Raw genomic sequence first — 23,673 nt, 5'->3', positions numbered from 1 at the left:
CCCAATAAAATACTGAAAGAGAGGTGTGGATAGGATAGTCTTACTTATTTTGAAGTGTTTGTACATCCTACAGTAGCATTATCACGGTATATGAGGAGCATCGCTCATCCAGTTGCAGTGCTGGGGTCAAGACCCTTTTTCATTTAAACCCTGCATGGGCAGCTTGCTTATTTTAGTTCCAGGCCCAGACACCCCCTGGCCTGCTGTTGCTTTTAAAAACCTGATTTTCAAGGAATATCTGGTCAGGAGAATCCATATTCCTCTTTTGCTTTTTAAAGAATGACTCAGAGAAAGTAGCTTTGTTACTATGTTCTGATATAAATCAATCATTGTTAGCACTGGGGAGGGGAATTGAGGGCATGGAGTGTCACTTTATACACTTCTGTATTGAGTTTCCTCCGATGAGTATTACTTTGAAAGTTAAAAGAAAGGGACAATAAATTAAAAATACCATGTGAAATAATTGCTGACCTAGTGTATTTGTTGCTCATGTTATGGTATTTTTTTTTTTTTAACCTGTTTTGCCTTAAGATGAGCTACTGCAATGGCAAATGGTGTCACGTTGATAAAAGAAATGATTGATGAGTGTTAGAGAAAGTGATAGTAGGAAAGAAGTATATAATTGTGTTTCCTCTGAAGATCATTTTTCAAACACTGGCTAATTTGTCATTTGTTCACCTATTCCATCTTATGACATTCATTGTTTTTATGAAAGCCATAATCATTTAAAATGCAAATCCTTATAAGCACACTGTTGAAAACTGTTTAACAAATTCAAAACCTACCTTTGTGTTCTCTACCCTTTTTCCTGTGTGTTTCATCTCCAAGTTGTGACCCAACAGAATCTATTCCAGAAAAATGGATTCAGGAGACCTGCATTCTAACATTCAACTTGCCACCAGCCAGCTGTATGCCCTTGATTTAATCTCTCTGGGTCTCCGATCCCTCATTGACAATATGAACAATTTAGACCAGGAATCTGAAAACTGTATTTCTGTGGTCCAAATCTGGCTCACTTCTTGTTTTTGTAAATAAAATTTTATTGGGACACAGTCATGCTTATTCATTTGTATATTGTTTATGGCTGCTTTTGTGCCGTATCTGCAGAGCTGAGTATTTGTAACAGGGTCAGTGTGGCCTGTGAGCCTAAAATATGTACTTTTTATCCCTTAAAAGAAAAGTTTGCTGACTCCAGACTATCAATTTTTCCTTCAGGTTAAATTTTTTTTTTTTTTTTTTTAAATATTTGGATGCTTGGGCCAATTATTTCTTTTTTCCCATTAGATTGCTTCTTAGGAGATCACCAGAAAAATTCAGCTGGAGGAAGGGAAATACAGATCATACATTGTTATTTGTTAGACACCTATATCCATCATACATCTGGCATATTTTGTTACTGCTGTGGTTACAAAGTGTAACCACAGTGAGCTGTAGCTCAGTCTCACTTGTCTTCTTCATTCTGGGATCCTGGCTGTAGGCGTAACCCCTTGCTGGGGAAAGGAGCAATGAACAAATCATGTGCCAGCTTTTAAAACTTCTCAGAAGTAGGTGTGTATTACTTCTACTCACATTGGCCAGCTGGATGTTAGTGGTGCAGGGAAGGGTAATCCTTCTCTAAGGAGGCCCTGCAAGTCACCTGGTACCTTGAGTGGGTGGATCATCTTTTTGCAGGGAGAGCTGGGAAACACTGGGAACAACATCATCTACTATAGCATCTTTAAAGGTTCCCTAATGTGAGCAAACTAAAACTAATGGCAGAAACTTGCTTTTAGAATTCTTTATGTGTTACATTTTTAATGAATGCTCTGCAACTAACAGGTAACTAGAAATTGGCCTGTTGAGCTCTTAGAACATATTCTAATTCTACTTACTTATTTAACAAATGCTCATTGTAAGAATGTAATATCTGTTTGGATTTCTTTTTATAGACTCTTGATGTCTTTAACTTACAATTCTCACCCCTAAGCTGCCTTTTCCAAGGTCCCGTGTCTCACTGGGACAGTAACACAGCTCAAGTTACTGAAGCCAGAAACCTGGGTGAAATTCTCAAACTTCCTGCCTTACCATAATTACTTTTGTCTAACCAGGCAGTTACCAGAGTCTATTGAATACATCCTCTCTACAGCCCTGACTCAGTCCTCCTCCCTCCTACTACCATCCTGGACCAAGCATCTCTCACCATTCCCAACAGCCTTATAACTAACTAGGCTTTCTACCTCCTGTCATTCATTCTGTATACAGTGACCAAAGTGATTTTTCTAAAATGCGAACTGATCATGTTATTCCTCTGTATTAAAACCTCTGTGTCTTATTTTATCTACTCCTTAAAGCTCAGATTTCTTAGCATGGCCTTGAACCTTTTCTTTCTTTTTTTCCTAGGAATTCCCGAGTCAGTCCTGTTATACTTAGCTTACATTATTGACTGGAAAATATAATCTTTCTTGAAAGATTTTTCTCGACCGTGTCTTATGAACTCACATAGTATTTGGTAGTATATGCCCTTTCTTGGAAGGGCTTGGCTAAGCTAGATGGGCTCCCGAAGAAAGGCTGATTGATACTGGTTTTGTTTTACTTTCACTGAGACCTGTTTTTAGAAGTTTAAAATGTGCCCATTTTGGAACTTGTCATTTATTGGTCCTCTTTTCAGTGAGCTAACATATTTTTCCTTATGATACCAACTCAGCAGCTTCTGGACAAAAGGAATATGAAACAAATGCATCTTAAAAAAAATACTCTCTCCTCTGGGTCTTTCATGTTAGGTCTCTGTTTCAGAAGTAAAAATAGCCTCATCGAACTCATAGCGGGTTAGGAGAAATTCAGATACTTGCCTTTGAAGATACTCTAGTGATTTTAAATTTTCACGCCAGAATGTTTTCATTATTTAAAATTCATTGACACAAAATTTCTTTGATCAACCAACTGCTTGCTATCCTTTCTTTTTATCTAGCCTAGTTATATGGAATTCTTAATAGAAGAAATCAGAAGTCTCAACTCTGAAGCTTTGCAGCTGTTCTAACCATAGATTTCTGTTATCTTAAGCTAATTTTAAAAAGTAAGCTTAATTGAAGGAAAAAAAGCAAGATTAAAAGAAACTGTTTATCTGTATAAACATTTAAAAAGGAGTCAGAGGTAAATTGACCACATCTTTAAGCAAGAGGAGAACATGTAAAGGGTAATGGTGATGAACACAGTGGGTACATGGGAATTTGAACTTTCTGTGTTAGATACATCTGTAACATTTGGATTTTTTTTTAAATAAGTATTGGGGAAAAGGTTTTTTGTAAGAAAGATTTTTATTTTTAAATGAAGAGAGTTACTTGGTTTCCTTCTATTTAGGGAGTGAGCAATCATCTTAATCAGGGTTAGAACAGGCTGCTTTATGATTACTTACGCTAGAGATTTCAGGAAAATAGGGATTCTTGACCATCTTGAAATTTTGTGAAAAAATGTGTTTGAGGTTGAGTGCTTTTTTGGGATGCAGGGTTAGAGCAACATGGGGAAAATGATACACAATTCAAACAGATTCTTCTGGTTTTATTTCTCTAGTCCTGCCCTCTCTGAGCTTCAGACTGCTTACTCAGCATCTCTACTTGTATATCTAATAGACATCTCAAATCTAATATGTATGTATTAGTTTCTCACAGCTATAACAAATTGCTATTGATACAGATTTAGTGGCTTCAAACAGCATGGATTTATTGTCCTACAGTTCCGGAGGTCAGTTCAATGGGCTAAAATCAAGTTTGGTAGGGCTGCATTTTATCTCTAGACCTAGGGGAGAATCATGTTTGCCCTTTCTAAACTTCCATAGGCCAGCGGCACTCCTTAGCTTGTGGCCCCTTGCTCCATCCTCAAAGCCAGCAGCATAGCATCTTTGTTCCTTTCTTTTTTCAGCTTCCATCTTTCTGCATAGTCTCATAAACATCTCTGACTCTCCTGCATTCCTCTTTAAAAAGATCTGTGATTATATTGAGGCCCACCCCTCCCGCCCCCGGATAATCCAGGATATTCTCCATATCTCAAACTACTTAAGTTAATCATATGTGAAGAGTTGCTTTTACCAGGTAATGTAACATATTCAAAGGCTGGGGAATTTGACAGGGACATCCTTGGGGGCCATCACTGGATTTGATAGCCCAGCAAATCTATTTCTCCTCCAGCCTTCCTCATTTCCTTTAATAGCATGGCCATCCTCAAACCAGTAACCTAGCAGCCATTCTTGATTTCTGTTTTCAAATCTATATCTTTCCCATTCTCCTATCCCAGTTACTACCTTCACTCCCACCACCCACATCCAATCCATTGAATCACATTTGAACCCACTCAAAATGTTTTCTCAGTTCTGCCACACAACTGCATCTAGAAACTGTCCACTTCTCACTAATTTCTACTGAAATCAGGATGCCTTCAGCATTTTGGAGCCTTAGCCCTTCATCCTATTCTTTTTACTCCTGGGTGTTAATTACCATTGTTAGTTATGGTATGAGGCAGTGTGGGCTAGGTGTCAAAGGAGTGGCACCAAGAGTCCCAGGAATATACCTTAGTCACTTTATTGCAACCACAGGAAGATGGCAAGTGAAGACACACATGGTAGAAGACACTGTGGAGAGAATTTGGGTTGGTTGAGGATAATTATCCTGGAAGCAGTTCAAATTTCCCATGAAAGATTTCAGTCTTTTTTTTATTCTCATGACAGTGAACATTTCCTCTCTATTGTTTGTATGGAATAAAATTAATCTAATCTCTGTTTATTTTAAATGACTCCTTTCCTTCCTCTCCTTCCTGAAGAAGGAACGTGTTTAACAAAATTCTCAGGCTACTGATTCCCAGTAAATGACCTGTACATAGTCAAAATTGCTGTAGAGACTATAGCTTCAGAATGAAGCCAAGTGTCTAAAAAGATAAAATACCCATTGTTGAAATAATATAAAAATAAAACTTCCACATTTTATTGTTCTGAATTTTTTCTCTGGAATACTCCCGTATATTGTGGGAGACTTTACAGTTTAATGAAATAAAGGAAAAAAGTAGGTGATTACTTGAAATAGTCTCTTTTATACAAATAAAAGATCTAGAAATAATTATATTTCCTCACTTTTAAGGAAAAAATAGTGGTTGGATTTTTAGCAGCTTTAGTATATATAGTTTTATATGTTCAGTGTGACCTTAGCAAAGCCAACCTTAATTAAAATTCCTCAAGATAAGAAAATGAAAATTGGAGCATATTAAATCAGATATTCCAAGGAATAAAGTGTTCTGCAAATTAAAATAAAATTTTAAGGCAGAAAGGCTATTGAAACTCCCATCCAAAATAAAGTATAAAGATGTTCCTATTAATTTTCTCTGCATTTGGTCATTGGTGGCATGGACTAAATTCATTACTAGTAAGCATGACATTTTAGCTTTGTGAATACAAATGTTTACTGATTTATTGTCCTCGTAGTGTGTTTCCAGGTGCTGTACTCATATATTGGGTTAAGCTTTATATTTTGTGTTTTAGCAGTGGAAACAGAAAATATATGTAGTTTGAGCCTTTTCTTGGAATACAATCACAAGGATTATATAGAAGATCCTAGAAAGCCCTAAATAAACCACAGGCTAGTTGCTTGTTAGAGCAGGGAGAAAACTTCCCTATTCATTTGTTTAAAAAATAGCTTTATTGAGATATAATTCACATACCATGTATTTAACCCATTGCTTTTTAGTTTTTAAAACCGTTTCCTAGGGTCCCTTAGTGTATTTTTTCAGATATTCACTACCTCCTTTTCTAATCAACAGATTGATTGGGTTGAGGTGTATAAGAGAAGGGTAGTCCAAGTACAGAGGACAGATTTAAGGCCTTGAGGAGGAAAAAGAAGAAAGGAATGGGAAGAACATTGCTCTGGGTAAGAGGGAAAACAAGTAATAAGGTAGGTATCTTAGTGATGAATTATAAAGTAGATGTTAAAAAACTTAGACTTATGCCTTCACCGCTTTGATTATTGGGGCCTTATTGTAAGGGTGGAGCCAATAGAGAATAGGGAAAAGTAAAAACAGCCACAGCCTCAGAGAATCGAACCTTCCTTACTGATGTTCTAGTCCTGTAGCCCTTTGCTGTTTTGCTGGTTAGCTCATTGGTATTGATTCTCATTCTCTCTGCTTGTCTCGTTCTGCTCCCATCCACCTATCCTGTCTACCATCCTAGCTCCCTCATGGTCTCTGCAGACTACCGTGAACAGTAATGTGGAATCTTCTGTTCTGTGATCATCCCCCTGCTCTCAGCCCTCGATGCCCTCTTATCCTACTGAGAATTCGATTCAGAGTCCTCCCTGCAGCTACCAGGTCACTACCGCCCCCTGCTCTGAGTTTCCAGCCATCCCCCACCCCCACCCTCAAAAGTGACCTCTATTCTAACACTCGGGCAGCATCCTCACACCTCAGAGCCCTTGTGCTTGCTGTTCTGTCTACCCAGGTATTTGTTTTGCTTTTCTCCTTCATATGGCCTCTGTAAATGTCACCTCCTTAGAGAAACTTGCCTGGCCACCCTACCGAAAGTGGAATCCCCCACCCTCATACTTTATCTGCTGCTTACATGTTATTTTCCTTTGTCAGATTTTCTTGTACTTGACATTATAATAAACATTTATAGTTGGCCCTCTGTAAGCTGAGGTTTTTGCATCCGTGGGGTTGATTGAATCCATGAATGTGGAACCACTGGTATGGAGGGTCAACTTACTGTGCCATTTTCTGTAAGGAACTTGAGCATCTGTAGATTTTGGTATCTGTGGAAGCCCTGGAACAAACCCCAAGTGAAGACAGAGGGAGGACTATAGTTTGTGTTTACTTATTGTCTCTCTTGCCCACTGGAATGTCAACTCCTTCAAGGCAGGCTTGGTGTGTTACAGGTGCTGCGGTATCCTCAGTACCTGGAACGTGGTGGGCACTTAATGTTGTTGATTGCACCCTGACTTACTGTAGGGCTTATGTTCGGACTTCCCAAGAGAAGGATTCTGTTGTGTTGTCCAGTATTTAGTCCATCTATGGTTAAGATGCTAGGTCTTCTGCCCCACTAACCTCTGGGCAGCTCTGAAGTCAGATGCTCATCCCTAGCAAGTCCAATCTGTAGTGATCAGGACAGTGAGGTCATGTGATCTTCTTCTGTGGATATCCCTTTCTTCTCACTTGAATGGCCTGGTCTCTCCAAAATTCTGTGTTTCAATTCTTGGTTCATGAGAACAATTTTGTCAGACCACCATGCTGTGGAGCAGTTGCTTCCAGAGGGTCTGGAGAAATGTTTGGAAGCAGTATTTTGGCTTTCTTCACCTTATTTATGTCCCCTTGCTGTGTGGTCCTGGCCCATGTATGTGTTTTCTCTTCTTATTTGTTCTCCCATTCTTGATTTTCGCCTGTCTTTTCTCCTCCATTTTCCTTTCTAGCCACGCTTTTGTCTTGCGTGTTCTTTTCTCTTGGCTACCATTTTGCTTTGTCCTCTGAATCATTCCAGAACTTGCTTAGCTTGAATGACTGTCTCTGAGAAACTTTTCAATCTCCCTGTTTTGTGTACTCTTTGCTCCTTTGTGCCTTATAGCTGGAGAGAGGTAAGAAAGAATGGGACTGAAACATTCTTTCCTTCCTCCTTTTACTTAACCAGTATTTGAAAAGCTGCTTTGTGTAAGACATTGTTCCAAGTTCTGGGCTATCTCCACAAACAAAACACCCTAGTTCTTAGTTGGTGAGACAAAGAGATTGTGTATTTATTTATCATTCATTTATTCATTCCCTCATTCAACAAATACTTCTTTTTTTTTTTTTTTTAAAGTATATATCTAGGAACAATCTGAATAAGAGCTGTAGATTAGAGAATTTTCTTTTTAGGTCAGATTTTTATTTTTATTTTTTTCAATTTATTTATTTTAAATTTGAAGGATAATTACTTTACAATATTGTGATTTTTTTTTTGCCATACATCAACATGAATTGGCCACAGGTATACATGTGTCCAGATTTCCCTGATAGCTCAGTTGGTAAAGAGTCCGTCTGCAATGCAGGAGACCCCGGTTCAATCCCTAGGTTGGAAAGATCCACTGCAGAAGGGATAGGCTACACACTCCAGTATTCTTGAGCTTCCCTTGTGGCTCAGCTGGTAAAGAATCTACCTGCAATGTGGGAGACCTGGGTTCAATCCCTAGGTTGGGAAGATCTATGGAGAAGGGAAAGGCTACCCATGCCAGTATTCTGGCTTAGAGAATTCCATGGACTATACCCATGGGGTCACAAAGAGTCAGACATGGTTGAGCGACTTTCACTTTCATACTTGTGTCCTGGAGAGGGAAATGGCAACCCACCTCAGTGTTCTTGCCTGGAGGATCTCATGGACAGAGGAACCTGACAGGCTACAGTCCATGGGGTTGCAAAGAGTTGGACACAACTTAAGAACTAAACAATAATACATGTGTCCCTCCTATTCTGAACCCCCCTTCTACATCCCTCCCCATCCCATCCCTCTGCGTTGTCCCAGAGAACTGGCTTTGGGCGCCCTGCTTCATGCACTGAACTTGCACTAGTCATCTATTTTACATATGGTAATGTATGTTTCAGTGCTATTCTCTTCAGTGCTAGTCTATTATCCCACCCTCACCTCTCCCACTGAGTCCAAAAGTCTGTCCTTTATGTCTGTGTCTCTTTTGCTGCCCTGCATGTAGGATCGTCAGTGCCATCTTTCTAACTTCCCTATATGTATGTTAATATACAGTATTTTTCTTTCTCTTTCTTACTTACTTCACTCTGTATAATAAGCTCCAGGTTCATCCACCTGATTCGAACTGACTCAAATGCATTTCTTTTTATAACTGAGTAATAGTCCATTGTGTCTATGTACCACAACTTCCTTATCCATTCATCTGCCAGTGGACAGCTAACAGATAGTTCTTGAGACTTGAATATAGTGATTAACAAAAACAAAAATTCCTACTCTCCTGAACCTCTCTACTTTTTGGTAAGACAGACGTACATTTAGACAATTATACAAATGAACGTTAAGTTACACCTGTGTTGAGTCTGATCAAGGAGAGCTCTGGAGTTCGAGACTATATTGGGGGGATTGTTCTCATCAGGAGAGCTGGGAACAGCTTCCTTGAGGAAGTGAAGACTGAATTGAGATCTGAAGGCACAGAAAGAGTTAACTTGGCAAAGACAGCAGAGAAGTGGAAATGGCAGATATGAAAGTCCAGTGCTTAGAAGGGGCTTCTGAAGCATTTGAGGACGTTGAGCGTGCAGAGAGCAGTCTAGGTGAGGATGAATGAGGCTGAAGAGGCAGAGTGGGGTCAGACCCAGCAGGCTTTTTATGTCTGGATGGGGACTTGGGTCCTTGTTTTCTGAGCAGTAGGGTGCCTTTGATGTGTGCTAATGCCTCAGTGGTAGAGAAGCCGCCTGCCAATGCAGAAGGCATGGGTTCCATCCCTCAGTTGGCAAGGTCCCCTGAAGAAGGAAATGTTAACACACTCCAGTATTGTTGCCTGGAAAATCATACTATACAGGGGAGCCTGATGTGCTCTAGTGCATGGAGTTGCAAAGAGTCAGACATGATTTAATGACTAAGCAATAACAACAACAAACAGGGGAAAGGGGAGAAGAGCATTTTAAAAATCTTTTAAAACACTAGTCTGAAATCTGGGGAGAGCAAATGCAGTTGAGCATAGGTATGAGTGGTGAGCAGTGGCTGCGTGGTGCTGGAGCAGCCAGCGGCCGAGAGGAGATACCCCACGTCCAAGGTCAGGAGCAGCGGCCGTGAGGAGATAGCCCACGTCCAACGTCAGAGAAACCCCAGTAAGACGCTAGGCACTGGAGTGGCTGTGAGGAGATACCCCATGTCTACGGGCAAAGGAGAAGCCCCAACAAGATGGTAGGAGGGGCGAATTCGCGTTTAGAATCAAACCCCGTTCCCGCCAGAGATGCTCAGAGGACTCAAACAAACCTTGTGCGCACCGGGACCCAGGGACCCCACAGAGACTGAGACAGAACGGTGAGCGTCTCCTGTGGAGGACCGGGTCGGCAGTGGTCTGCCGCAGGGACAGGGGCTCTGGGTGTGGGCATGGCATAAGTCCTCTTGGAGGAAGTCGCCATTAACCCCACCATCGAGCTGCCAGGACTTACACAGGACTGGGAAATACACTCTTGGAGGGCACAACAGAATCTTGTGCACCAGGACCCAGGAGAAAGGAGCAGTGACCCCACAGGAGACTTGCCTGTGGGTGTCGGGGAGCCTCCGGCGAAGGCATGAATCGGTGGTGGCCTGCTGCAGGGTTGGGGGCACGGACTTTAGCGGTGCATACATGGGATCTTTTGAGGGAGGTCGCCATTAGCTTCATTACCTCCACCATAGTTTGGCCCAGGTAAATAGCAGGGAGGGAACACAGCTCCACCCATCAACAGAAAATTGGATTAAAGATTTACTGAGCAGGGCCCATCAGAACAAGATCCAGTTTCCCCCTCAGCCAGTCTATCCCATCAGGAAACTTCCATAAGCCTCTTATCCTTCTCCATCAGAGGGCAGACAGGCTGAAAACTACAATCACAGAAAACTAACCAAGCTAATCACATGGACCACAGCCTTGTCTAACTCAATGAAACTATGAGCCATATTGGCCTGTGTAGGGCCACCCAAGATGGACAGGTCATGGTGGAGAGTTCTGACAAAATATGGTCCACTGGAGAAGGGAATGGCAAACCACTTCAGTATTCCTGCCTTAAGAACCGCATGAACAGTATGAAAAAGCAAAAAGATAGGACACTGAAAGATGACCTCCCCAGGTCGGTAGGTGCCCAATATGCTACTGGAGATCAGTGGAGAAGTAACTCCAGAAAGAATGAAGAGACGGAGACAAAGCAAAAACAACACCCAGTTGTGGATGTGAATGGTGATGGAAGCAAGGTCCGATGCTGTAAAGAGCAATATTGCATAGGAACCTGGAATGTTAGGTCCATGAATCAAGGCAAATTGGAAGGGTCGAACAGGAGATGGCAAGAATGAACTTGGACATTTTAGGAATCAGTGAACTAAAATGGACTGGAATGGGTGAATTTAACTCAGATGACCATTATATCTACTACTGTGGGCAGGAATCCCTTAGAAGAAATGGAGTAGCCATCATAGTCAACAAGAGAGTCTGAAGTGCAGTACTTGGATGCAATCTCAAAAACGACAGAATGATCTCTGTTCGTTTCCACAGCTAACCATTCAATATCAGGGTAATCCAAGTCTATGCTTCAACCAGTAATGCTGAAGAAGCTGAAGATGAATGGTTCTACAAAGACCTACAAGACCTTCTAGAATTAACACCCAAAAAAGATGTCCTTTTTATTATAGGGGACTGGAATGCAAAAGTAGGAAGTCAAGAAACAGCTGGAGTAACAGGCAAATTTGGCCTTGGAGTACAGAATGAAGCAGGGCAAAGGCTAATAGAGTTCTGCCAAGAGAACGCACTGGTCATAGCAAACAACACAAGAGAAGACCCTACACATGGACATCACTAGGTAGCCAACACCGAAATCAGATTGATTATATTCTTTGCAGCCAAAGTGGAGAAGCTCTATACAGTCAGGAAAAACAAGACTGGGAGCTGACTGTGGCTCAGATCATGAACTCCTTATTGCCAAATTCAGACTTAAATTGAAGAAAGTAGGGAAAACCACTAAACCATTCAGGTATGACATAAATCAAATCCCTTAGGACTATATAGTGGAAGTGAGAAATAGATTTAAGCGGTTCGATCTGATAGACAGTGCCTGATGAAATATGGATGGAGGTTCATGACATTGTACAGGAGACAGTGATCAAGAACATCCCTAAGAAAAAGAAATGCAAACAAGCAAAATGGCTGTCTGAGGAGGCCTTACAAATAGCTGTGAAAAGAAGAGAAGCCAAAAGCAAAGGAGAAAAGGAAAGATATACCCATTTGAATGCAGAGTTCCAAAGAATAGCAAGGAGAGATAAGAAAGCCTTCCTCAGTGATCAATGCGAAGAAATAGAGGAAAACAATAGAATGGGAAAGACTAGAGATCTCTTCAAGAAAATTAGAGATACCAAGGGAACATTTCATGCAAACATGGGCTTAATAAAGGACAGAAATGGTATGGACCTAACAGAAGCAGAAGATATTCAGAAGAGGTGGCAAGAATACACAGAAGAACTGTACAAATAAGATCTTCACGACCCAGATGATTACGATGGTGTTATCACTCACCTAGAGCCAGACATCCTGGAAAGTGAAGTCAACTGGGCCTTAGGAAGCATCACTCTGAACAAAGCTAGTGGAGGTAATGGAATTCCAGTAGAGCTGTTTCAAATCCTAAAAGATGATGCTGTGAAAGTGCCACACTCAATATGCCAGCAAATTTGGAAAACTCAGCAGTGGCCACAGGACTGGAAAAGGTTAGTTTTCATTCCAATCCCAAAGAAAGGCAATGCCAAAGAATGCTCAAACTACCGCACAATTGCACTCATCACATGATAGTAAAGTAAACGCTCAAAATTTTCCAAGTCAGGCTTCAACAATACATGAACTGAGAACTTCCAGATGTCCAAACTGGTTTTAGAAAAAGCAGAGGAACCAGAGATCAAGTTGCTAACATCTGCTGGATCATCAAAAAAGCAACAGAGTTCCAGAAAAACATCTATTTCTGCTTTATTGACTATGCCAAAGCCTTTGACTGTGTGGTTCACAATAAACTGTGGAAAATTCTGAAAGAGATGGGAATACCAGACCACCTGACCTGCCTCTTGAGAAATCTGTATGCAGGTCAGGAAGCAACATTTAGAACTGGACATGGAACCACAGACTGGTTCCAAATAGGAAAAGGAGTACGTCAAGGTTGTATATTGTTACCGTGCTTATTTAACTTACATGCAGAGTGCATCATGAGATGCACTTGGCTGGACGCTTGGCTGGATGAAGCACAAGCTGGAATCAAGATTGCTGGGAGAAATATCAATAACCTCAGATATGCAGATGACACCACCCTTATGGCAGAAAGTGAAGAAGAACTAAAGAATCTCTTGATGAAAGTGAAAGAAGAGAGTGAAAAAGTTGGCTTAAAACTCAGCATTCAGAAAAGTAAGATCATGGCATCTGGTCCCATCACTTCATGGCAGATAGATGGGGAAACAGTGGAAACAGTGACAGACTTTATATTGGGGGACTCCAAAATCACTGCAGATGGTGATTGCAGCTTACTCCTTAGAAGAAAAGTTATGACCAACCTAGACAGTATATTAAAAAGCAGAGACATTATTTTGCCAACAAAGGTCTGTCTAGTTAAGGCTATGGTTTTTCCAGTAGTCATGTATGGATGTGAGAGTTTTACTGTAAAGAAAGCTGAGTGCCAAAGAATTGATGTTTTGAACTGTGGTGTTGGAGAAGACTCTTGAGAGTCCCTTGGACTGCAAGGAGACCCAACCAGTCAATCTGAAAGGAAATCAGTCCTGAATGTTCATTGGAATGACTGATGTTGAAGCTGAAGCTCCAATACTTTGGCCACCTGATGTGAAGAGCTGACTCATTTGACAAGACCCTGATGTTGGGAAAGATGGAAGGCAGGAGGAGAAGGGGAGTACAGAGGATGAGATGGTTGGATGGCATCACCAACTCAATGAACATGAGTTTGAGTCAACTCCAGGACTTGGTGATGGACAGGGAGGCCTGGTGTGCTGCAGTCCATGGAGTCGCAAAGAGTCAGACACGACTCAATGACTGAACTGAACTGATAGGTATGAGTGAAGAAAGGCCATGGGAATGGTATTGGGAGGCTAAAGTGGAGGTCCAGCGGAGAGGCGAGGTTGCGGGTTAGCAAGAGTTTTAACTTTTCAAGCCTACCTCACTTCCTTTTTAAAAAAATATTATTTGGCTGCATGACATGCAGAATCTTAAGCTTCGCCAACGAGGGATCAAGCCTGTACCCCTGCAGTTGAAGTGCAGAATTGTAACCTTTGGATTGCCAGGGAAGTCCAAATCCCTCTCACCTCCTATTAAATGTATTTATCCAAAAACATTGTTTTTGAAAGTTGACTTACCATAAAGTCAACAAAACTTACATTCATTCAATGAGAAATGAAAGATGATTGAAATAGAAAAGAGTATGAGTAGAATTATCCTAGATAGTACAGGAGAAAGATAATGACTGAAATCCAGTATAAAACGTAGCTCTGAGCTCCTCGAAGCCTAAGCAGGAAAGGAAATAGTATAGATGTCGTGATTATTGAACAGAAAATAGCATGTGGACTTCCCTGGTGGTCCAGTGGTTGAGAAGTTGCCTGCCAGTACAGCGGGCAACAGGTTCAATCTCTAATCCTGGAAAATTCCATATACCATGGGTTAGGGTTAGCTAAGCCCACGTGCCATCACTACTGAGCCTGCGCACTTAGAGCCTGTGCACTGCACAAGAGACGCCACCGCAGTGAGAAACCTGGCACCACAACCAAAGACAGCACAGTCATAAATTTAAAAAAGTAAAAAGAAACTTGCTAGTTAGCAAGAGAAATAATGTTTTCCTTACAAATATTTAAAGTACTTTGTTATAGAAGTAACAGTAACCTGGTTAGGTCCAGATTCTTGAAACCCAAACCTCAGATCTTGAGCTGATTGCAATAATCTATTTTTGTTAGTAGTCATGTAAGTATTTCAAAAACTAAAAATTTCAGAAATATTCAGAACTGAAACACCTATGTGGATTTCTTACTTGATACCTTGCTACAGAGGGGAAGTATAAGATAGTAGAAGAAGAAGAGAAATATAGACCAGGTAAGAAACTCAAATTTGACCCATGGGTACCGAGTAAACCCTTAATGTACTTTCTTGAGGACCTTACTATTTGCCTTTTTTTTTCTTGCTGGCTTCTGTGGACATACTTCTTCATAGAAGGCATCCTGCCTGCCTTGTAAGTTGCATTGTCAAGGACAAAGAATGCCATACACAAAATGGCATTCTTATTTATCAACTGTAGGCATTCCAGCCAGTAAAACCTACTTCTAGAATCAAGGACCTCAAAACCAGGATCATTTCTAATTATTTTAATAAAGTCATCCAGAGTTCCCAGTGACAGTATGTGTGACTTCCCTGCCCAGAGTGCTTATTCTCCACACCTTCCTTCCTAGCCACGTCCTTGGTCAGCAGTGTCAGCTACACTTCCTACTGTCCTGGTAAAATGTTAGACCCAAAGGCACAGGAGGGTCCCAGTAGAGCCAGAGAAAGCAGTACAATAGAGAATAAGAAGTCAGATAAGTCCAGGTTGTTCGCACCCAAGACCTCAGCTCTTGAGATAACGGACATAATCCATTTTTGGTAGTAGGTCACATTGGTGTAGACTCCAGGAAAAGAAGTACCACATCCTATTCCCCAGCTTGACAATCCTATCAGGATCCATATACCATCAATTTGACATACCAGAGGCCCTCCAGAATCACCCTGTGGAAGAGATAAAGGTCATGAGCACAGTGAAGAAGGGCCATGAAGAGGAGAGTGGTCATCAGGGGTGGAGGTTCCTAACCACGGAGCAGTGAAGCCCGTGGAGCTATAAAACTTGGAAGGGAGCCAGACCTCCTACCACCTGGGGGAGACACCAGAAACTTAGAATCATGGAATCTGAAATTGGCAGAAATCTTAGCAAAATATATGAGTGGTTTCAAAATACTTACCTGTGATTAAAAAGAAATAAAGATTTTGAGTTTTTCACTAAAGTTAAATTCATTGAGGGAACTCTCCTTATTTTTCTATTTTTAGGTCCTTTTTGCCATTTTTAGTGTTAAAGTAATTTTTCCCTATATAAAATGGTGGTGATAGTAGTTGATAGTCTCTCAGTCTTCCTGTTTTCTTGGTAACAGCTTTATTAAGCTGTAAATTACATACTATATAATTCACTCATTTAAAGTGTACAGTTCAATCTGTATATTCACAGTGTTGTTCGACCATCACCACAACCCTTTTGTGTCACCCCCTAAAGAAACCTTATACACTTTAGCAGTCACCCTTTTCCTCCCATTCCTTCCAGCCCTAGGCCAACCAATTATCTACTTTCTTTCTCCATGGATTTGCATATTATGAACATTTTGCATAAAAGAAACCATACAAAATATGGCTTTTTATGTCTCTCTTCAGGTTTCTCTGGTAGCTCAGACAGTAAAGCGTCTGTCTGCAATGCGGGAGACCTGGGTTCGATCCCTGGGTCGGGAAGATTCCCCTGGAGAAGGAAATGGCAACCCACTCCAGTACTCTTGCCTGGAAAATTCCATGGATGGAGGAGCCTGGTAGGCTACAGTCCATGGGGTCGCAAAGAATCAGACATGACTGAGCAATTTCAACTTCACTGGTTCATTCACTTAGCATACTCTTTTCAAGGTTCATCCATGTTATAGTATGTGTATGTATTCCATTCCTGTTTTATGACTGAATAATATTCCATTATATTGATATACCTTGTTTTTGTTTATCTAGTCATCAGTTGATGGACATTTTAGTGTTCACTTTTTGGCTTCTATAAATACTGGAGCAGTGAATATCATGTACAAATTTTTATATGGATGTATGTTTTCATGTTTCTTGGGTGTTTACTTTGTAGTGGAATTTCTAAATTATATGGTAAGTCTATACTTGTGTGTGTGTGTGTAAGTCTATACTTAACCTTTTGAGGTTTTCCAGAATGACTGTACCATTTACATTTTAACTAGGTATATGAAGATTCCAATTCTTTGCCAACCCTTATTATTGTCTATCTTGATTATAGTCATCCTAGTGAGTGTGAAGTTGTGTCACTGTACACTGATTGATTTTTTTAATAATGAATATACAGATAGGAAATTTTGGCAGAGATGTAGAAGAATGTGTGCATGTGTATAAAAGAGAGAGGCAGGGAGGAAGTAAAACCCAAGTGGTGGTTTTAGAACTGAAAAATAAAATATCCAAAATAAAAATCTCACTAGATGAACCTAGCAGAAAAATGTAGATGGCGGAAGAAAGAAGCAATGATTTGGAATATAGGTTAATTTAAAGTATCAAATTTGACAAAACAGAAAAGGGCATTAGACAAAGAGTATTAGGGACTTGTGTGAAAATATCAAAAGGTATAATTTACAAACTTCCAGTTTTAACTAGAAGAAGAAAAGAAAGATATGAGGCAGAAAAATAGTTGAAGAAATCATGAATGAAAATTTCCCAAATTTGGTGAAAGGTAAAAGAATAGATTAGACAGCATATTAAAAAGCAGAGACATTACTTTGTCAAGAAAGGTCCATCTAGTCAAGGCTATGGTTTTTCCAGTAGTCATGTATGGATGTGAGAGTTGTGGGCTATAAAGAAAGCTGAGCGCTCAAGAATTGATGCTTTTGAACTGTGGTGTTGGAGAAGACTCTTGAGAGTCCCTTGGACTGCAAGGAGATTCAACCAGTTCATCCTAAAGAAAATCAGTCCTGGGTGTTCATTGGAAGGACTGATGCTGAAGCTGAAACTCCAGTATTTTGGCCACCTGATGTGAAGAGCTGACTCATTTGAAAAGACCCGGATGCTGGGAAAGATTGAGGGCAGGAGGAGAAGGGGACGACAGAGGATGAGATGGTTAGATGGTATCACTGACTCAATGGACATGAGTTTGTATAAACTCCGGGAGTTGGTGATGGACAGGGAGGCTTGGCGTGCTGCAGTCCATGAGGTCGCAAAGAGTCAGACACAACTGATCAACTGAACTGAACTGAAAAGAATAGATTAAAACAACAACTCAGTGAATCCCAAATAGGATAAAGACAAAGAAAACCACACCTAGCATATGACATTCAAATTTCTAACAATCCAATATGAATGAAAATATATTGGATGAAGCCAGAGAACAGTACATCACACCCAATGGAGGAAGACACAAATGATTGTTGATTTTTCATCAGACAGTTATGATCAGGAGACAATGGAATGATACCTTTTAAGTGTGCAATGAAATGTTTTTGCCTTGAAAAAATTAAAAAGTTGGTATTTCTATGTTAACCTCTTAATATGCTTATGAAAACATATGAGACTATGAAAACCCAAACACCAGTGGTTAGCATTACTCTAGATCAATAGTTGAAGAGATTAAATTAATAGATAAAGTTTAAGTGATTTATCCAGATGAAAACAAAGAATTTTTGTAAGAATGCTTGTCTCCTGATTCCCAATTCACTTTTGTTTACAGATGGGCAAACCTGGATCCAAATTAAGATGTCATGTTAAAATTAAAATTTTCAAGAGCAAACCCTAACCTGGCAGGTATCCTTCCCTTTGTTAAGATCACCGGCACACACCATGGATTCCTCGATGACTGGCTGTGCTTGCGGCAAGAAGGAGGCCAGTGGGTTGTAGATATTTTCACATATCTGGTGTTCAATGATGGGTACTTCTGCTTCCTGGAGCGTGGTAGGGTTATCGGCATCTGTAGAGATAAATAGGAATGAAAGGAAAAGCAACCTGGAACAGTAGGGACAACATTCAGTCATGATATGCAGACATCTTGGAGTGGTAATCCAAAAGCAGAATACAGTCACTTTCTCATCATGTTGGCTAATGGAACAGTTTTGTGGCATAGTTAATCTAAAACAATAGATAATTCAAAATTCTGTTTGCAATTTTTTGATGTACCACCTGGGGCATTCTTAAGGTTCTAGATAAAGAGAAATTATGATATATTTTGATTAAGTAAAAATGTGAATATTCCAAAGTATTCAAAGAGTTGACAGAACACTTTGAAAACAGATTAAATAAGCACTAGACTCTTTTCAAACTTTAAATCAGACTTGTTAACCTCTGTTTCAGAGAGGTAATTATGTATTTAAATTGTTAGTATTAAAAAATAGTTAAATAAATATATATATAAATTGTTAGTATTTGTTCTTACCAGTATAGCTGGATTCTAGCCAAAATATGAGTTAATAATCATGTAAATAGGCAGACATTTTATTTGAAAACTTCTGGAGAGTGTCAGTTAGTTGCTCTGGTTTTGTAGACAGTCTTTGCTACAGTATTGAAGTGCCCAGAATATGAATGCCCTGAAGTGGGTACCAGAAGGTGACGTATAAAACACCCCCTTGTTGTGTGCGCTCTCACCTCCTTCTCGCAGTTTTCCCCATCCAGTCACCCAGCAAGAGCCTGGAACTATCAACTGCTTTTTTTTGACATTGGACAAGCAAATGGGCAGGATGGAAGAACTGTAGGTGACTCTAGTGAACAACCGCAACAGGGCAATGTCTCCACTGGCATTATTGTATGTGGGATGGATGACCATTCGGCTCACATGATGTGTCACGCCTTCGCCTAGATTGTTGATGTCAATTGACCCCAGCCACACGGTGTATAAGAAAGGAATCCATGTCCTGAGGGGAAGAGAAAGAGAACAAAAGTGGACTGCACTTCTCTGCTTACAGCTGAGTCACAGCAAGCTGCCTTTGTGTGGCTGAGTCTTTGGGGAAGAAAGGAGGGTAATAGACTTGGAGTTAACCAGGCTGCTTCCAGCTTGGCATAGGTTTTGTATGTATCCTCTTCTCCTACCCCACCTCCCTGACCACTCTTTCTTTTGTTGTCTACTGTTTCTGTGGTATCCTTTTTTATTCTAATGGCCAGAGTTTTGTTTTACAGTTTTTCTCTCGTTCTTTTAGTCACCTCTGCTGTTCTCCATTGTTTCAGCCATCACAAATATGCTTAGTAGTTATTGTTTTATTTTCAGTTTTGATTTCTGAGCACTAGACCTTTATTTCTGCATAAAAAATTAAAGCAAAACATAACCACCAAGTTTATATATGTGTGTGTGTGTGTCTGTGTGTTCATGTAATTTAAAATGTCAAGTAGTTTGATAAGATTTACAAAATAAATGAATGACAGACATTCTCTGCCCTACTGCCCTCAATTCTTGTTATCCAAAGGCAATCATTTTCAACTGTTATCTCTTTCTTCTAGCATTTTCCCTATATTTTTAAGAAACCCTATATATTGCCATTAATTTTTTTCAATTTTAGAACATTGTATTCCTATGTACATGGTGAGGATTGAACCAACAATTACAGCCACTTCACCCACTTCCTTTCACCATCTTCCTAATCTATGATAACTTTTTGTCAGATTACTATTTAATATGTATGTTTTGTGACTATGAAAACATTCACCTCCTGGCCATATTTGGTACTGAAATTATATTTCTTAATAAAATTTTTTGCTTCTTCTGGAGCTAATAATATGGTCTCACTTGTTTGCATTTTTAGTTTTCTATGTACCTGTCACTAACTCATCAGTTTTCCCTAACTGTCTGCCAGAAGTGTAAATCTCTCAAAATGTTGATAGTGTTAGGCATTCTGTCGATACTATACTTTTTTTTTAAGGCCTCTGCCCTATAACTCCAGCCTTGGTACTTTTCTTTATGATTTTCTTGAGGACTCTCTCCTGTGCTGTATTCTGTTTTTTTGTTTTTTATTCTGTGTTTTCCTGTTTTCCCTCCTCCATTTTGGTGAAGCACATTCCACTATGGCTTCCTGAGAGATCATGCTTGAGAGCTGCTGCACAGAACTTTGCTGCTTTGTGTATCTGAGAATGTCTTATTTCTACCCCACACTTGTTGGATGGTTTGTAGGTATGGGCAGACTTCTAAGTTGGAATTCCCTCAGCATTTTGAAGTTATTACTTTATTTGAACTTTTTGTTATTGAAAGGTTTGGTTGTGTCATTCTTTATATATGTCATCTATTGTGGCACAACAAATTACCATAAAGCGTAGAGGCTGAAAACAGCAAACCTTTCACAGTTTCTGTTCGTCAGGAATCTGGTTCCTTCTGAGCAGGCTCTACTGAAGGTGGTGTGCAGTGTCATCTCTAGACTCAACTCAGAGAGGGTCTGTCACATCTTCATTAGCCGTTGGCCAGAGACATCAGTTTTATATGGGCCTCTTTCTTTCTTATATGGGCTGCTCACCACATGGTACCTTGCTTCTCTCACAGATTGTGTTTGTGACCCGAAACAGCTTAAGACAAAACCCCTGACTGGTGTTTAGGAGGTGATTTGGTGATAAGTAAGAAAAATTTCTAATATAGTGACCACTTTCATCATTTTTTTTTTTTTTTTTTAACCTCTGTGCCTTGTCCTGAGTCCAAGATGACCTAGGTTTCCTTCTACCTGCTTGTCTTGGAACTTGCCTTTGTCTGTTGGTTCATTCATGAATTCATTCAGTTATTTATTGAAAATCTACCTCTGTGTGTCCTAATCACCAGCTGGAACTTACATTTGTAAGCAGTGTGCTGCTGTGACTATCCACCTGTCACTGATGAGGGAGCCCCCACAGACGTGGAAGTTGGAGAACTTCAGGCTGACCTGCCAAGGCCAGCGCATGGCAGCAGCATCCTTGCCACCCACAACACGGCCTGAGTGTACAGGTCGTCCACACACTACAGAAAGAGGAGAGAGAAATGTGAAAGTCTGGTTGTCCTGTTCTTCTGATCCCCGTCTTCTCATCATCTCCAAACTCCCATCCATTCCCAGGACCTGAGTCCTCCCTGACCTCCATTCTCTGTCCTATTCCAGTTCCAAACCTAGCAGTCTTGGACCCAAGTGGAAACCACTCACCTGACTGGAGGGTTTTCTTTTGGAAAGAGGATAGGAAAGACCCTAAAACAAATACACTGTATCATTAATATATAACAACACACATATATAATATATAACAACACCTGTTATATATCCAGGTTTTCTGAATAGAAAGGCTTTCTGTGACTTCAATTTCTCAGATTGGTGTTAAAGGCCAAATTTTTATATCTACCTGCTAGTAAAAATCTTGCTAATTACATACTTACGTGACTTTTTAGCAGCATGTATGGAACATAATTTAACTTTTACTTAACGATTCATTGTCTCCTTCAGGAATATCAAGTATGTGAGGTTGTAAATACCTTCATGCCTTCAGATGTTTTTAAGGTGTGTAAGCTGTTTACTTTTGTCCTGTTTTCTTCAACTGAACTAGCATTTTGCAGTATTTGTGTCTCTTTCTTTTTTGCTACCTATTATCTTTTTGCTACCCTCAGCCAATCCTGCTTTTAAATCACCATGGGCTGGAAAAATAAATGAACAGTATAATTCCTGAAATCAAGGATGGGCGCTTGTACCTTCAGTTCCATTTGCTTGAATTACTATTTTCCTTGATTTTTTTTAGCCAAATCACTCATCTCGTCCAAGTCTTGGATCCAATAGCTTCTTCTTACAGAAACTTTCCTGATCCACCCTGTTTAAAATATAATGCCTCTCGGCACTCTAGAGGTCCCTTTCAGGTCACAGTATTTATTGCTTTCTAACCTGCCTTATAATTTACATATTTGCTACAGGCATTGACTGTAACCCCACCCCCCTCCCCGAGGGCAGGGGTCTTTGTGTTTACCAAGAGCCCTGATTTGTTTGGAGCCTGGCACAGAGGGTCCCCTCAGACTTTCTCAGGGCACACCCTTCAGAAGTCACGTCCCATGTGTGCAGTGTCCTAGTAGTCTATCTGGTAACTTCTTGAGCCAAAAAACCTCTGCCTCCCCCCACCTCCACTTCAGGGGCTCACCCAGCAGAAGGGACAGCAGGAAGGCAGAGCCCACAGAACCCATATTTCTCTCGTCAGTGTCAGCACTTCCTGCTCTCTGGACTCAAGCTCCCAGGGTGAGGCCAGCTGGGGAGAAGCCTCAGAAGAGGGCCAGGACCAGCCTCTCCTGGTTGGATCCTCAGCTGCACCCGCCTCCTCCTCCTGGGTCCTCGCCCTGGCCAGGAGCTGAAGAGACCAGACGTGAGAAGTGCAGCTGTGGGACCCAGGAGAGGCGCTGGGCTCGAGGTGCCCCCTGCTGTCCAGGCGGACAAAGTGTATGGGGCTTTTGCCTCTGGGGGTGGGGAAGGGTGAGCGGTGGGCACAGTTGCTGCTGCCCAGGGCAGGTTGGAGGGCTCGGAACCCTGTCTCTAGTAAGGAAATGGAAGAGCAGCGGGATTCTTCAGAAGGAAGAATGAAAAAGAGGAAATTAACCCAACACCCGGCTAATTTTTTCTAATATTTTTGTGTTTTTTTTTTTTTCCCCCCATCTTCCTTTACAGTGTTAGCCATAGAATGTATTGCAAGTTAGATTTTCTGGGAAATAGACTGTAAGTCAGAGATTTGTGTGCAGGAAGTTTATTGGGAAGGAGTCTTAGGATCAGCACCTTGTTGGGGGTGGGGGGGAATGGAAACAGGATTGGGCACAGGGAAGGTTGATGTGATGCATTGGCAACAGAGGCCTCAGCCAATCCCACAGGCTACTCTGGAGCTCAGATGGCCCTTCAAATACACCCTGAAATGAGACAGGAAGGCTGGATCCTTGAACTTCCAAAGGACTGGGTGCAGGTTGCCTCCTGGAGGGGGCGTTACCTTGGGAGAAAGATGTGTCTGGAAGCAGCCTTGGAATGGACTTGCCTTTGAGCTGTCAGCGGCCAGCACTCCTGGTTGATAGGAAACTGAAAGCTTCAGTCCTGCCTTTGCCACAGAATTTTTCTCTGTGCCTTTCATGTTTCCTGTCCCCATCATTTATAGGTGCTAAGTGTGCGACGGCAGAATTTAGTAGTGTTAAAGCATGTTGTTGCTGTCTTATATCTTAAACTTTTATGAATTTTGAAAAAAAAAACACCATAATAATTTTTAAAAATACCAG

At 40.8% G+C, this 23,673-nt stretch overlaps 2 protein-coding genes across 6 annotated transcripts in view; one reads left to right on the top strand and one right to left on the bottom strand.

Annotated features, from left to right (window-relative positions):
• SH3D19 (SH3 domain containing 19) overlaps positions 1-23,673 on the top strand; it is a 211,782-nt gene that overhangs the window by 18,896 nt on the left and 169,213 nt on the right. The window lies entirely within an intron of this gene.
• Positions 18,191-21,904, bottom strand: LOC133056769 (serine protease 48-like). Its single transcript, XM_061142492.1, has 3 exons — positions 21,252-21,904; positions 19,095-19,360; positions 18,191-18,423 (listed from the first exon to the last, which is right to left on the bottom strand). The coding sequence occupies exons 1-3, from the start codon at positions 21,500-21,502 to the stop codon at positions 18,236-18,238; spliced, it is 705 nt and encodes a 234-aa protein (XP_060998475.1). The 5' UTR covers positions 21,503-21,904; the 3' UTR covers positions 18,191-18,235.

Source organism: Dama dama, chromosome 5 (genome assembly GCF_033118175.1).
Source record: "Dama dama isolate Ldn47 chromosome 5, ASM3311817v1, whole genome shotgun sequence".
NCBI lineage: Eukaryota > Metazoa > Chordata > Mammalia > Artiodactyla > Cervidae > Dama > Dama dama.
The sequence above is the reverse complement of the archived record's forward strand: the minus strand, read 5'-3'. Positions and strand labels throughout refer to the sequence as shown.